Source organism: Pangasianodon hypophthalmus, chromosome 8, assembly GCF_027358585.1.
Source record: "Pangasianodon hypophthalmus isolate fPanHyp1 chromosome 8, fPanHyp1.pri, whole genome shotgun sequence".
NCBI lineage: Eukaryota > Metazoa > Chordata > Actinopteri > Siluriformes > Pangasiidae > Pangasianodon > Pangasianodon hypophthalmus.
Window position 1 is genome coordinate 22109971 of NC_069717.1, and position 16452 is coordinate 22126422.

Sequence of the window (16452 nt, forward strand, 5' to 3'; positions counted from 1 at the left end):
ACGATATTTAGGCAAAATAAGAAAAATGTACACATCTCCATTCTATTCAAAAGAATAGCTCTTAATGCATGTTTTTTCCTTCTGGAGCATCAGTGTGCGTTTGAACCTTCTGTAATAGTTGCATATGAGTCCCTCAGTTGTCCTCAGTGTGAAAAGATGGATCTCAAAATCATACAGTCATTGTTGGAAAGGGTTCAAATACACAAAAATGCTGGAAAACCAAAGAATTTGTGGGACCTGAAGGATTTTTCTGAAGAACAGCAGGCAGTTTAACTGTTCAGGACAAACAAGGGACTCAGGAACAACTATCAGTAAACAAAAAAACACAGCTGTGGATCATTCAGGTAACAACACAGTATTAAGAATCAAGGGGATGTCCTTTTGAACGGGGTCACTTTTATAAATTCAACTATTATTTTCTCTTGTGGACTATATGTAAACATCTTTTATGTGAAATATCTTATTCAGGTCAGCACTAAATAAACAATAACATGCATTTTGTATGATCCCTCTTATTTTGGTAAAATAATAAACATTTTGCAGATTCTGAAAGGGGGATGTAAACTTTTGACCTCAACTGTATATCCTTATCTAACAAGTAGACACCTAGATACATGTCTGTGTTATCTGACTGGTCTAGGTGTCATTCCCATAAAAATGAAATCCAATCAGAAACAGTGTTTTTATATGCTCATTGGTTTAAAATCATAAATCATTCACTTATAAACTATTGACCTTTCACTTAAAAACCTGAAAAAAATGAAAGACTACAGCTTGAGGCCCCTTGGACTTAGAGGCCCATGGCACATGGCCAACAATCCATTCGGGCCTGTGGTTAATCAGTCCTTAAACCAGGTAATGCAAATATCCGGATGAAAGCTGCTGGAAACTCATGTCATGCATTCATTTATAGGTATTTGAACACCAGCGCTTCGTGGAGGACACAAACATTTTGTTACAGATACCTTGAGAAAATGAAAGTTCATTGAAAAACCTCCCAGACAAATCTGTTCAGGCTTTGATAATGACAAAAAACATATCAGTATTTAGGAAAACAGTCAAAAACCTTCAGCTATGATTTTTTTTGTTACTAATCTGTATGAAACTGCTTCTACTGAACACACTACAGTTGGCCCAGACATGAAGAGTCATTAGTAATGGATTTGTTAAAAGGGATTTAGAATTGGAATGTTTCAGAAAGCAGCAACTCTATTCAAGCCTTGCTTTGTTTACAAAAATGAAACAGAATGCAGTGCTTTATTTCCAGTTTAGTCTATTTAAGCTTCATAGAAATTGCTGTGGATTTCAGTGGGAGTGATTTGTTATTAAATACGAATATGAAACCCAAAGTCCCCCAAGAACTGCTATGAACAGAAGCAAATTTGCTCAAAGGGCAAGAGCAAGCCTCAGTATAATTTTTATACAAAGCCTGGAATATCATTGTTATGACATCACAAATTTGTTAGCTGTTATGCGCACTCCTGATAAATTTCATCAGCCTACGGTGGTCCTGTGATGGTCCCTTTCCACTGATGGACAAGGTAGAGGACGACTGAGTCTTTTCTACTCTACTCAAGTCTTCTACGCAAGTCTTCTCCACCCCTGCTTATGTGTAAGAAATATAATCCAATGAGGCGTGATATTGTAGGTAAATAATCAACAACGGGAGTGGACTTATAAAAGTATTGAGTACTGAGCCTTTCACTGTTCACTAAAGAGCTCTTAAACCATGATATATGACACTGGATTGCTGTGCACAATAAGTGACAAATTAACCTGTGGCCTGAGTCTTGATTGTATAGTAAATATTCCTATATACCTATTGTTGTATTAAAATATGGATGCTAGGAAATGACACAGCATTAGTGTGTGTGCATGTGAGCATTTGTGATTGATGTTGAATCCTTACAACTGACATCCAATGCTATGTGATTAATATATATACACCGTTTCTAAATATTTCTAAATATTAAATTCAAAAGTGGTGGAGGGTCTGTCAACAGTGTTGGCACGAGCACTGGAGAATAAGAACATACTAGGATGCAAATATTATATGGTAATATAATCTGGTATATGTTTGTGTGCTTTGGAATGTGCTTCAAGTGCTTTTAAAATCATCAAATGTGTCATGGAGGGGCAGTATGCAACATGAGGGTCTGTGATTGCTGAGAAATGATGAAAGCGTGAAGGGCTTTGGGTGGTTTCATAATCCAGTGCTAGAAACGGAGATACACAAATAGGTCAGCTGTGATAAGTACAAGAGTAGTGTAAGGGAAGCGTAGTAACCGTCAAAGATTTTGAGGGAAAGTAGCACCTGAATGACAGAAAGACAAAATTACAAAACAAAGAACAATTTCTTATTTCATCATGGAAGGATTGGATTTTTCTTCGGTGAGTCAGCTAAAAATAATATTTGAAAGTTTTCTTATATTATATTATATTATATTGTATTGATAATATGCATAGTATCTTAGAGGTTCAAGACGTAGTAAATGAGCAGAGTTTTACAAATATTTCAACCAATTATCTTCTCTTTTGCAGTTCAGTGAACCTCTGAAATCCACTTTTCAAACTAATTTTGTGAAATTTCAATCAAACACCAAAAGGCAACAAACATTTAAACTTGCTTCTGTAAAAGTTTTATGAATCAGTGGCTCCATTGTTTAATTCCATTGATAAATTCTAATTATTTACAATATTAGTTATAATTAACTAAATGTGAGCTAGCAAACTTGGCATTAATAATTCTATGTGTAAATTTAATGTATTGCTGTTTCAACAGAAATGTAATAATCTTTTACCTTTTTTAATAGAAATGAGTTAAAGTTAGGTTGTTTGTCTAAGTTAATAATGTTTAATGCTACAGATGAAGGTGACCAGCCGACCAGAAATGTTTGAATTTGAAGGCATCTCTATGATTCATTATTTCACTGATGACTGGGAAAATGTTCAGAACTTCCAGGCAAGACCAGATGACATTCTCATTGCTACTTACCCCAAAGCAGGTATTCTGTGTACTTTGAAGCAATTTGACAAAGAATGTTCATATGAGGAATTCTGAATGAAAGCTATGTTAGTGGGGCACAAAAATATATTTATTTAACCAATTTATTCATGCTCTCTGGGACTCAGAAATATGTTTCTTCATCTTATCAATTTATTCATTTGCTTATCACCTGGAAAATATGTGCTGGATAAACTATGGGTTGGGGATCATTTTCTGTTTTGAGTAAAGGACTTTATCACGACCTGACTCATAACATTTTAGGTAAACCTTTGATTGAATAAAATACACTGCTTGCTCTCGTTCTCTTAATTTCCACCAGGCACCACCTGGGTTTCCTACATCTTGGACCTACTTTATTTTGGCAATACAGCACCAGAGCGTCAGACCTCAATGCCCATCTACTTGCGAGTGCCTTTCCTAGAGATGGTTATTCCTGAGAAGGCTACAGGTCAGTAGCCATGCTCACTCCAGTAAAATACACATATGATTAATGTGGTAATCACCAGCTTCATTCATATCTTCACTGTTATACGCAATGACACCACTTGTGCATAAACCATGAGGCTAATACTTAACGTCTTTCTTCTTTGTACAGGGGTCGAACTAGCAAATAATTTACCCACCACACCAAGACTCATCAAAACTCATCTACCTGTTCAACTGGTGCCCAAGTCCTTCTGGGAACAGAACTGCAAGGTATAGTATGTGGGACTTCTTCAATCTATTTTTAATGGTGAATATATGGCTGGGTTAGGATTCAAAAAAGATCTATAGGAAACTGAATACTTCTAATGTCCACATCACCACAGTAATTTAAGTGCTGAATGAAATTTTATTTTATGTACTTCAGATTATATGTATGTGTATTTAAATTAAATTATGTTGTGGAAAATGTGTATTCTCTACCCAAGTCACTTATTTCGAGTAAGTGCTGAAACTGGGTCCAAAGTAGAGACAGAGGTAAGGACCAGGATCAAAGACATTAATTAGATATGAAATAAGACGGGAACAGAAACACTTGACTAAGACAGCAGCAGACAGAGATTGTGACAGGGACTAGAGGCGGTGCAGGAGTGGAAGAAAATGAAGTTAGATCTGGCCACTTTGCCACTCACCTTGTGCTTCACTCTAGGCATCCAGGGATTCAAGCATTCAGGGATGTCTGTATGTGCTAGGTGATCAAGTTTTAAATAACTTACAAAGCAGCTTGACATAATTTTTAAATTAAACCAGACCATTAAACCAAACGGTGCACTATGCAACATGATTGCAAGAGCGTAAACTCAGTGTACTCATTCTTTATTTATTTGTTATTTATTTATGCTTTTTTAAGTAAACAATGTATTATTACACTTTTAAAATAATGCTTTGGTGTATAGGGTCTACAGATCTACTTAGACCCTTTTTTCTTTATTTTGTTCACAAAGGGGAAGGGGAATTAAAGGGAATACACCCAGTTAATAGTACTACATAAGGCACAGGCAAATAACAGACTGATATCAAGATTCTAAAAGTTTTACATCTTTAAAAATAGACCACAGGATATAAAAAACCTTGTCATGGTGAAGGGGCTTGTGTACACCTTGGTGAACAGTTTTGAGGGAAGAGGTCAAACAATAAGTGATACTCATGACCTAAAAGAAAGGTACAAAAAAGACTGTACTCTGCATGGATTTGGGTTACCAGGACCCACCTCTGGAGTCATGCCTTCTTGGAGCCATCATGGAGCCATCTTGTGGGTTCACCACCTGCAAAATGAATGGTGGGGGTTAGATGCAATGCCAATTGGGCAGCAGGAATGTGATTGACAGTCATGGACAGACTAGTTAGTTACTACGTGAGATGGGAAGGTATGAACTGAATGTAGTTGAACTTATATTCACACACAGTAAGGGCTCCATTACCGAATAGGTCTCCTACTACAGAGTTTCCACAGGAAATAGGCCTCAGGCAGGTTTGGAGATACTCATCGGTGCCAAGCTTAAGGCCTCGCAGTTGGAGTTTTTCCCAGTGGACAAGAGAGTTGCTTCCATGAGATTTTGAGTCTCAGGAAGGAAAAAATTGTATATGCATATGCAACAAATAGGAGTTTGGAGTATCAGGCCTTCTTGGAGAAGGTAGAGCAGGTGCCTTAGAGTGTACCTCCTATTGACCCCATAGTGCTCCTGGGCTTCTGGACATGTTGGTAAGAAGGCAATATTTGGGGGGGTATGATTGGGAGGAACGGCCTCCCGGATCTGAACGTGAGGGTTGAAAGGATATTAGGCTGTGCAAGTCATGGATTGTCAATACCAAACATTTTGTTTGAACATAAGTCGCTTATAAGTGTACTTTTTACCAGAGCACCTTGGGCCAGAGGTCAATGATCGATTTTGTAATTGTATCAGAATTGAGGCCATATGTTTTGGACACAAGGGTGAAGAGAGGGGCAGGGCAGTTAACTGATCACCATTTGGTAGTGAGTTGGATTTGTTGCACAGAGCACCAGCCAGATTTACCTAGTAAACCTAGTAGAGCCAGTAGTAGTAGTAAAACCTAGTAGTAAAACCTAGTAACTCTCACCTCCGAAAGGACTTCTACTGTGTACCAGGTTAAGTCTGGAACATTGAGTCTGAATAGACCAAGTTCAAGTCCTCAATTTTTAGAGGCAGCTGCAAGTAGCTGAGGCCAGAAGGCTCTTGGTACCTGTAACAGCAGTAACCATCAGATGTGCAGGTGGACACCAGTGGTAAGGCTGTCAAGTACCAGGAGGAGGCCTTCCAAGTAATCCTCAGGGAGGACTGATGATTCAATTGAACTTGTGGCAGAATTGAAAGCTTGGGCATGGGAGGAGTGTGGCCATGAAAAAAAGACTTTCAGTGGCCCCAAACTATTCAGTGCCTCAGGAGGGGAAGACAAGACCATGCACAAGCTCTGCTAAACAAGTGCAGGGGAGTGTTAACCTCTACTGTGGATATTGATGAGAGATGGAAGGAGTACTTTGAGGAAATCCTTAACCCAGCGAACATGCCCTCCCTTCATGAGGCAGTGCAAAAAATCACTGGTGTTTCTGAGTCCATCTCTGTTACTGAGGTTACTATGATGGTTAGAAACCTCCATAGTGGCAAGGCTGCAGGGATGAATAAGATTCAGCCAGAGATGAAGGGTCATGAGAGTATGCTAATCCAGTCTAAATGTGTTTTGTGAATTTGGAGAAGGCCTATGATCATGTGCCCTGACATCTGTTATATAAGGTACTGCAGGAGTATGAGGTATCTAGGTCACTACTTCATGTGATCTGGTCTCTGAATGAGCGCAGTGAGAGTTGTGCCTGCATTCAAGGTGATAAGTTAAACCCAGTTAAGGTGGGTGTCTGACAGGATATCAAGATGCAGCCAGTGTTGGAGAGGTGTCCAGTATGGGGGGCTAAAAGTAACATCCCTATTATTTGCAGATGATATTGTTCTTTTGGCACCATCCAAGCAAAACCTCAAGAACACACTTGAACATTTTACTGCTGAGTTTGAAGCAGCTGTGATGAAACTCAGCACTTCCAAGTCTGATGCCATGGTTCTTTTCCAGAAAAGGGTGGGATGCTGCCTTCAGGTGAGGGGAGAGACCATGCCCCAGGCAGAGGACTTTAAGTATGTTGGGACCTTATTCATGAGTGATGGAAAAGAGAGCACGAGATTGACAAATGGGTCGGGTCAGCCGCAGCACTGTTTCACTTGCTGTAGCTCTGTTTACCAGTCAGCCTTCCTCAAAATCAAAAAAGAATGAAAAATTTGACATTCGGCACATACTGTATATTTAGCTCTGTATAGTGTATTCTAACTCGTCAATGTCTGTGTGTCTCTATAGGTTATCTATGTAGCTCGCAATGCCAAAGACAATGCTGTGTCTTATTTCCACTTTGATCGTATGAATGAAGTACAACCTGATCCAGGAGACTGGAACAATTATCTACAGATGTTCATGGATGGAAAGAGTGAGTAAGACAGTTACTAAATCAAACTCATTGTAGGAGTGGTTTAGTGACACAAATATTAATTACCGGTTTCTCTGAATTTTAAACTTACCATAATACATTTCATTTGGCCTTTTAGCTGTGTTTGGACCTTGGTATGATCACGTGTGTGGCTACTGGGAGAAGAAGCAGACATACTCCAATCTTCACTACGTGTTCTTTGAGGATATGGTGGAGGTAGTGAAAGTACAATAGCTTGTCCACAGAGTACACTGTACAGATATCTTCAAACCATCTTGTGAATAATTGTTATTGATAACTGATACAGTGTTGATACAAATTGTTTATACCAGTCTTGTACAGCACAGCTTTTGCATGATGCTCAATATTGTATTGAGCTCCGATGACAATAATTCATTGTTCTCTTGTCTAGAACACTGATCGTGAGGTGAAGCATCTGTGCTCTTTCCTTGGTTTATCTACACCAACAGAAGAGAGACAGAGAATTACAAAAAAAGTCCACTTTGATGTCATGAAGAAAAACAGGATGACCAACTACTCCACAGTCTCAGTCATGGACTTTACCATCTCACCATTTATGCGCAAAGGTTAACAAGCCATAAATCTCTATGGGCTGTTAACATTCATATACATTTACATCCTGTACAATAATGACAAGAAGTAACTCTTGCTGGATTGTCCCAGCTAAAAATACTAGTTTAGCAGAATGGTTTCTGAATTAACATTCAATTCAATGAATAAATGAATTTGATTCAATGAATTTTGTTTAATATAACTCCCCACTCTGAGAACCATGGTTTTAAAGTGTTTAATATCTGGATGACATTCTGCCAGACCCCAGTCCATTGATTTCTTTGAATACTGAAAAAACTGAACAATGACTTCCTGTCTCCAGAGTAATAGTAATAACTATGGCTGAGCTGTCCCCTATGCAGGAATTCATATACTCTATTTGTGTTTGGATTAATGCATGTAACTAGCTAACTAGCTTGTCATAACAAACATGGAACTGGGCAGCACATTAGAGCTTTCACTTTCCTGGTGGGCTAACTTTATTTATAATTTGTCCACCCCTGTGACTAATACACCTATTGTGTATGGTTACAAAAGAAATGCAAGTGAAAAGTCTTGGTAACTGTTAACAGGATGATAACCGTTGGTAATTTGATTTGTATTTTCTACAGTCTGATGTTTCTGTCCCGCTACGTTTTATTTTCTCCAGGTAAAGTTGGCGACTGGAAGAATCAATTCACTGTGGCTCAGAATGAGCAGTTTGATAAACACTACAAACAGAAGATGAAGAACTCAACTTTACAGTTCCGCACCGAGATTTAGGGCATCATGAGACCTCAGATTTGTAATTTACATGTTGACTCATTTTATTCAGATTATTTTATCCATTCTGCCTACATTTTAACTTGTGAACTGTGCATACTGTAAGGCATAATATAAACAATTAATTTTGTTAGGATACTGATTTATATAAAAATTACTACAAAATGTACATTGCTTACTACAAAGCAACACTGTTTCCTAGACTTTCTCACTCTTTAAATGTCTACAGAGCATTTCTGTAGTTAAATAAATTTTACCAGATAAAAAGACATTTAGGTTGTACCTAACTGTGAATATGCAAATATCATATGCAATGATTTGAGTTTTTGTCAAGAATTGTATTTTGCCCAATGTAATTTGATATACAGAGTTTATAAATTCAAAATTAGACTTTTGTCACAGGTACAATCCTTGCAAATTCAATGGAAGCCCACATTTAATGCACCAACATGCAAAATCGAGATTGCTGTACAAGACAGCAAAAAATGAGGGGTTTATATAAAAGAGGCAACAAGACCCAGATGTAAAGGTCCAGAGCTGGTAATGACCAAGCAGTGATTATATAAAAGTTAACTAACTTTGGGCTTTGGCTCTCTCTGGTGGTCATTCCAGCATGTGACATTTTCATAACCAACATTTTAGAGACATATACACAGAATTAGAGTGACAAACAAAAAGGGCATCTCAAAGGGTGGGCGAAAGGGCCATGTATTATTGAAAAATGCTTTATTGAGTTAGAGGAGACAAAGTACTCAAATAAAATCGTCCTGTAAATCCTGTAATAATATCGCATGGTAGTTTTGACAACTCTCTCAAGGGAACGTAGTTAATGCTCAAAATGTTTTCAAATGTTTATTTGTATACTATCATTTATGTGTTTGTTTGTTGGTTTATGTGATCATTCATTATGTGAATAAGGACTGATCTTATTTTGATTCGGAGAAAAGAATGCAGGTTTATAGTGTAAAGTGTGAAAAGCCTGTTTTGTTTTGAAATTATGTAAAGATAAAGTTCATTAAAACTGTTTTATTCATCAGTGGGCTGAATAATTGTGACAAATGAAATGGTCTTTTTTATGCAGCATCCAGCATCCCCTTTCCTCACTGGTTAAATTACCTACAACAGTACATTTGACAATCAAAAAAGTTCTTATTAAATATCTTACAAATCAAAATGTTTGCAAAATATTATATATTTGATTAACTATGTCGTCTGCATAGATTATACCAAGCCTCATAGGAGTTTGAAGAGAAGTAATGAAACACACTGACCCAGTGATATAAGCAATACCAGTAGAAAGGGGGAGAGGGTGGAGACAAAGTAAACAGATCTGAGGAAGTTCAATCAAAAGACAGAAAGGCTGTTGGACAAGGCTGTCACGTAACGCTTTTAAAGAGTGAGTCAAACTGGTTAAATATTTGATTACTTGGTATAGCTGAGCATGTACAGTACACATGCATACGTGTTTTTAGGAATTAAGTATTGGATTGCTGTATTTAAAATTCAGATTTGTGATATTGTTTAGTCGTGTTTAACGCTAACATTTCAAGGTCGTCGCATACATTTAAAGAGTGATTCCTACTATTTATATACTTGATAACATGCTGAGTTATATAAACAAACTTGATATTTGGATTTGCTAGTCATAAGACAGATTACTGTAGCGCTGGAATCTAAACAATTACAACAGTCAGTAAAAGTGCAACGTCAAGACCATTTTAATAGATACTTAAAATATAAAGGATTAACAAATATGGGGACAAAAGGTTGACAATAGAAAGTATCAGTGTCTTCCTGAGCAAGTTAATACAAGCCCTCAACAAATATCTACATTCCAGCAATTTTTGTCTCTCCCAGATGGATCCGTCACGTCCAAAGCTTATTGACTTCCACGGTGTTTCTATGACACATATTTTCACGGACAACTGGGACAAAGTCCAGAACTTTAAAGCTAAACCAGACGACATTGTTGTTGCCACTTACCCCAAAGCAGGTACCTCGCATATATGGTTCAGTTGTTCAGTGCTAAAAACACTTTTTAAGTGTAGGTTTTTAAATCTGATTTGATAAGCTCCTCTCTTTATCAGGCACCACTTGGATCTGCTACATTCTTGACCTACTGTATTTTTATCAGACGTGTCCTGAGCGTGAAAAATCTATCCCTATCTATGACAGAGTGCCATTTTTAGAGTTGATATGCCCACCGTATCCTACAGGTCAGAACTTCTCCACCAAGACATCTTAACAATTTCACTGTCATTACATGAGTGTCACTGTCATTTATCAAAACAGTAAAGAATAAAACACGACAGGGGTGACAAAGTATTTTTTTCCTCTTATACCACAGCAATTTGCCAACAATTACATTTTTTTAATGTACAGTTGATATAAAAAGTCTACACACCCCTGTTAAAAATGCAGGGATTTTTAATGTAAGAATGACTCCAAGATAAATCATATCAGCTCTTTTTCCACATTCAATGTGTTATAGCAACCAACAAAATTCAGGTGAAAAACAAACTGAAACATTTTAGGAGAAAAAGGAAAAAACTTACAATAACCTGGTTGCACAACAAATTATCAGCTTCTATGTGGCACAACAGAAAAATGTTTGCCCTATCATTTGGGTATTGCAAGTTTGAATCCTGACAATGCCATAGCTATCTGTGGCGCTGTCCACTTACGATCAGATCACCCAGGATGCATTTTAATTCCAGGTGTGAACAGGGCCCAAGAGAGTAAAACTGGCTATGAGAAAATAATACACAAGGCGTAAATTACAAAATTCATAAACATAAATAAATATCTCTGTAGAGAAAGCTTCACCATAACAACGATTATACACTTACAGTTCCATTTATTATTAGCCTTAGATTAGATTGTGTGGCATGTCTGCCATACAAAGCCCTGTGCATGGGCTGCTACTATAGAAATGATAATATATTAGTACAAGCTCATTAATATAAGCCGGTGATCTGAACTACAGTTGGTATTATTGTCAGAGCTGCTGTTATGGACAATTAATCAACCTTCTGACCGATCAGATTTGAAATTTCAGCAGTATAATATACATTAATGCAATCGGTTTTCTAAATAAGTCATTACCTACAAAGCAAAGAAAAAAAAAAAAGTCATTATAGACAAAAAGCTTATTCTCTTTTTTTCTGGCGAAAGTATATATTTTTTTTGTTTTAACTCCCACAGGAACAGACATGGCAGATACACTGCCTACCTCTCCTCGCATCATCAAAACTCATCTGCCTGTTCAATTTCTACCCAAGTCCTTCTGGGAGCAGAACTGCAGGGTACTCTTTAACAGAATTGTGTATTCTTTGTAATATATGGATGGAGAAAGTAATGGAAATATGGAACAATATGCTAATATCAAGGACCTAATAAGGAATAGGGCCACATTTTGCCACCAAAACAGCTTTAATCCTTCTTGGAATGCTGTCATGCAAGTCCTGAATGGTTTCCCATTTCCCATTTCTCATTCTTTGAGGCATTAATGAGGTGGATATGTAGTTTACAGTCTGTGCTCCTGAACTTCCCATAAAGATTCAGTAATGTATTAATTTGGTGATTGGAAGGTTCTTTTTCTATCCTGGTGTCCAGTTTATCGTGGTGTTCGTCAAACTACTCATTAACACTTTTAGCATTTTGGAATATGGGAACATTAGTAAAGAGTGATTGTAACATAGGGTGCATCCGGTCCTGTAAAATTACCTCATATATATTGGCTGTTATACAGCCATGCAAAGCAATCAGTGGACATAATGAATTTCACATGATGGCTGGCCATACCAGGATCCCCCACCATAAAACTAGCAGCAGACATGTAGTTCCAAGGCATCCTTTAGCATCGTCCAAATATAAATCAGTCCAGAAAAAATGGTGAAAGTTAATTCATTAGACAAAAGTTTTCTGAATAGAAGCTGTGTCATGAATTATCAGAGATCACAATGTGCAGTTTTTGTTAAGACTTGGGCGTGAAGGTGCTAATTGTTCCTCTATGTCAGGGGTGTCCATAGCCTAGATCCAGTCATATAGTCATAAATATGAAATGAAATAAAATAATGAATATGATCTCAAAGTGCAGACTTTCTGCTTCAAAGTTAGGGTATTTCCATCCACATCAGGTGAACGGTATAGGAATTACAGAACTTTTTATATGTGGTCCTCCCTATTTCAGGGACCAGACGTAATTGGACAAACTAACATAATCATAAATTAAATTGTCATTTTTAATACTTGATTGCAAATCCACTTTAGTTAAGGACTCATTGAAGAATTCATAAAGATGAATGAGTTGCTTGGTTTTATCATGGTAAATCGTCCTGTCCCACTGTTAACTTTGCACTTTTTGTCTGTAGCCATGACTAAATATCATTCATTAAATGAATTTGCAGGTGTAGTCAGAGGAAAAAACAGGTTCTTGCATTTTAGCTGTGTTAACACAGTCTGCTGCCACTGTCAGGTGAAAAGAAAAGTTGAAACGTATTGGCTGGTGGGTCTCCTAACATACTTTATGAGAGAAAAGCCATGGGCCAGTTGACGTCTGTCCATGAGGTGCATTTGGCTCTGGGGCCGGACTTTGGACATCCCTGTTCTATGCTGATACCATTTGTTGATGTTTGACTGTTTCTCTTAAAAAAATGATATAATTGTGGGTTTGTGACTGATGCACCTGCAGTACCACTTTATTTTTTGGAGCTCTCTTAGTTACCTCATGCTGCTTAGAAATCTCATATGCCAAAATGTTTATTTTTCAGACCTATTGGTTAGCTTATACATGCTGTTCATTGGCAACCAACCTCAGCTGTGCAGCAGTGTTTGTAACAGATTTAAATTCTTTCAAATTCCAGGTCCTTTTATCATGTGGTATTCCTGTTCTTCTGTCCACTGCCTGTTATCTGCACAGCAACAGATTCCTTTATATTTGAACTGTAAAATTTTGCATCTTATAAGTAAGGAATAAAACATGGGATTTGCTATTATAGGTAAATAATCATCTGAGTGGTACAGTAGAGCCCAATGCAAAAAGGGGTTACAGTTACCACGCTGAAATGGATTGTTTTCCTAAAACAGCACCTCCTGAAGAGTTTTATTCTTCTAATACAACAGCACTTTTAAAACAATTTACAATTTTTAGTTTAGTAATGAACAACACACCATACATTTTAACCATTTATAGTTAGATGTAATGTTGTGAAATGTTAAATTTAAAAAAAAAACAGATTCACCATAAAAATGATTATGTTTATTTTTTTTTTTGTTAAATAACGTTTTTTAAAACTCTTTATTATTTGACTTAGATTATGTGGCGCATCTGCCGTACAGGTCCCTGCGAATGAGTTACTGTAGAAATGATTACGTATGCATAATATAATAAACCTACTGACAAATCAGAATTGAGAATTCAACCGAGCTGTGGGTTTATAACTTACAGTTAATGTATAATAAATTATCCTTAATGTATACATATTTACATTATTTATAATCAGATATCTGCATATATACATGTTATATATTTTTTCCATATATATTTTTCCTAGTGACACAAGCTCGTTATTTCTCTTTCCAGATTGTTTATGTTGCTCGCAATGCTAAGGATAATGTTGTTTCCTATTTCCACTTCGACTGCATGGAGAAAGGTCAACCAGAGCCAGGAGACTGGAGCAGTTTCTTACAAAGATTCAAAGATGGAAAGAGTGAGTGAATAAGTGAATGTGACATGTCTGTTTTTTTTTTGTTTTTTTTCTCAAGCACAGTAACAAGTTCATTTTCTAAATTTAGTTCAGTTACACAGTTTGGACATTTTATAGCTACATGCAAACAGAACTTTTCCTAAAGTTTTGAAAAGTGCTGCACTGAAAAAAAAGGTACTGTGTATGGGCAATAAAATCCTGCTCCATCTCGGTTTACTAATATTCTCTATTTTGTATGGACAGTGGTGTTTGGCTCCTGGTTTGACCATGTGTGTGGATGGTGGGAAAAGAAACAGACGTACTCCAAAATCCACTACATGTTCTATGAGGATCTGGTGAAGGTGAGACCCTGAGTGCAGATTTTAGTACACAAGAGGAAACAGCCACTTGATTTGCAGTAGTGCCAAATAAATCAATGTGTGTGTGTGTGTGTGTGTGTGATGTGGATGAACCAGGAATCTACTTCACAGACTATTGTAGGGATTCAAACAGAGGTAGATACAATACTCAGACAGCTGTCTGTCAAAACCAAACGCACAACTAGAAACTAGAACTAGGGAAAAAAGAAAAATAAGAAATGAACACAAGCAGGAGTAATGCAAAGGAGAAAAATATGAAAGAAAAACAGCAAACAGGTAGGGGAAGAAGGCAAGAGGAGTCACACCCAGGACTGGGAAAGTTTACTAAGAAGCTTACGTCTTCCTATGCTGTGATGATGTCAAGCCATAGTTTCTTGGACACTTCAGTGCCTCTTTTCTCAGATCTTAACAAATTGCCTTTCATTAAAAAAAAAAAGAAAAGCACAAGGTGCAGGTTACAAACGAAAATGTGCTTTTTTCATCAATAAATCAATGCTTAAATGTTTGTATTCTGTTTGTAATAGATATGTTGTTGGCAATAATACAGCTTTTACTGTACTGGTCCTTCAGGACACTGGACGTGAGCTCAAAAACCTTTGCTCCTTTCTTGGTTTATCCACTTCAGAAGAAGAGAGGAAGAAAATCTTACAATGTGTTCAGTTTGATGTCATGAAGGCAAATCCTATGACTAACCTATCTAATGAGCCATCACTAGACTTCAGTGTCTCTCAGTTCCTGCGTAAAGGTAAGTTTAAAGTTTAAAAAGATGTGTAAAGTGATTAGTGCTCGTGCCTTTGCCTTCATTATCTCAACACACTTTCAGGTAAAGTCGGCGACTGGAAGAATCACTTCACCGTGGCTCAGAACGAGCAGTTTGATGAACACTACAAGCAGAAGATGAAGAACACAACCTTACAGTTCCACACAGAGATTTAGGGTGGTATCTGGAGAAAATCCCAGAGAGAAAAATCTAGTTGAAACAACAATGATTAGTTAAAAATCAGTAGTATTAAATCAACATAAATTTACAATATTTATTTATAATCATCTTTCACAGTGTATGAATGTTAATGTAACCAGACTACACTTGTGTAAAACATAAAGTTGTGACATAATTGTAATTGTAAAATAATCACTTATGGCCTACAATTATTATTATTATTATTATTATTATTATTATTATTATTAATAATAATAATAATAATAATAATAATAGAAAAGAAAGAAAGAAAGTATAGCTATTTTCTAAAAATGTCAGGAAATATGTCAGTCCATTGACTCCCTCCTCATGAAAGAAGAAGACCTAAAGTTCCAAGAAGTTCCACAGAGAAAATAAATCAAGGTTAGAAAAACAAGTCCTCTGCCACATGAGCCATCTACTGACAACTGAAAAGAATGAATCAGTGAATGAACTGAATAATGAATTATACCTAATGCCTATGTCTCTGTTGTGCCTTTCATGACAGTAAGAAATTCAACAGACATGTAAACGAAAAAAAAAAAGTACTGAAATATTCCATTTGGTGAACACTGTTGTTACAAACCCAGTACAACCACACACATACACACAGAGGGTGAAAATACTGCAAGTTAAAATACTGCAAGTGAATTCAGAGGATAATTGTGCTCCCATGATCTCTCACTGGAAGTATAACTTTTCTCATGTTATCTCTCACAGGAAGTTATCTCTCACAGGAAGTATAACTTTTCTCATGTTATCTCTCACAGGAAGTTATCTCTCACAGGAAGTATAACTTTGCTCACATTATCTCTCACAGGAAGTTATCGCTCACAGGAAGTATAACTTTGCTCACATTATCTCTCACAGGAAGTTATCGCTCACAGGAAGTATAACTTTGCTCACATTACCTCTCACAGGAAGTATATCTTTGCTTACATTATCTCTCACAGGAAGTATATCTTTGCTTACATTATCTCTCACAGGAACTATATCTTTGCTCACATTATCTCTCACAGGAACTATATCTTTGCTCACATTATCTCTCACAGGAAGCATAACTTTGCTCACATTATCTCTCACAGCAGGTTCCTCTGATATTTTAAAGAGAGAAGGAA

The 16452-nt window shown here is 36.9% G+C and overlaps 2 protein-coding genes across 2 annotated transcripts; both read left to right on the forward strand.

Annotated features, from left to right (window-relative positions):
• The first annotated feature begins 75 nt into the window (after positions 1 to 75).
• LOC113533222 (cytosolic sulfotransferase 3) lies at positions 76 to 9418 on the forward strand. Its single transcript, XM_026925194.3, has 8 exons — positions 76 to 2391; positions 2867 to 3005; positions 3327 to 3455; positions 3603 to 3703; positions 6848 to 6974; positions 7093 to 7190; positions 7387 to 7561; positions 8197 to 9418. Exons 1-8 carry the CDS (start codon positions 2368 to 2370, stop codon positions 8307 to 8309), a joined length of 906 nt encoding a protein of 301 aa, XP_026780995.2. The 5' UTR covers positions 76 to 2367; the 3' UTR covers positions 8310 to 9418.
• A 183-nt stretch (positions 9419 to 9601) lies between these two features.
• LOC113533224 (cytosolic sulfotransferase 2) lies at positions 9602 to 15923 on the forward strand. Its single transcript, XM_026925197.3, has 8 exons — positions 9602 to 9705; positions 10167 to 10302; positions 10397 to 10525; positions 11514 to 11614; positions 13894 to 14020; positions 14261 to 14358; positions 14947 to 15121; positions 15200 to 15923. Exons 2-8 carry the CDS (start codon positions 10167 to 10169, stop codon positions 15310 to 15312), a joined length of 879 nt encoding a protein of 292 aa, XP_026780998.1. The 5' UTR covers positions 9602 to 9705; the 3' UTR covers positions 15313 to 15923.
• Positions 15924 to 16452: the final 529 nt, after the last annotated feature.

Excerpts from the sequence above, each read along its gene's own strand:
- LOC113533222 (XM_026925194.3), top strand. The coding sequence starts at position 2,368 with ATGGAAGGATTGGATTTTTCTTCG. Across the intron at positions 7,191-7,386 it reads TCTTTGAGGATATGGTGGAG|AACACTGATCGTGAGGTGAA; the intron begins GTAGTGAAAGTA and ends TCTCTTGTCTAG. Across the intron at positions 7,562-8,196 it reads CTCACCATTTATGCGCAAAG|GTAAAGTTGGCGACTGGAAG; the intron begins GTTAACAAGCCA and ends TATTTTCTCCAG.
- LOC113533224 (XM_026925197.3), top strand. The coding sequence starts at position 10,167 with ATGGATCCGTCACGTCCAAAGCTTATTGACTTCCACGGTGTTTCTATG. Across the intron at positions 10,303-10,396 it reads TGCCACTTACCCCAAAGCAG|GCACCACTTGGATCTGCTAC; the intron begins GTACCTCGCATA and ends TCTCTTTATCAG. Across the intron at positions 15,122-15,199 it reads CTCTCAGTTCCTGCGTAAAG|GTAAAGTCGGCGACTGGAAG; the intron begins GTAAGTTTAAAG and ends ACACACTTTCAG.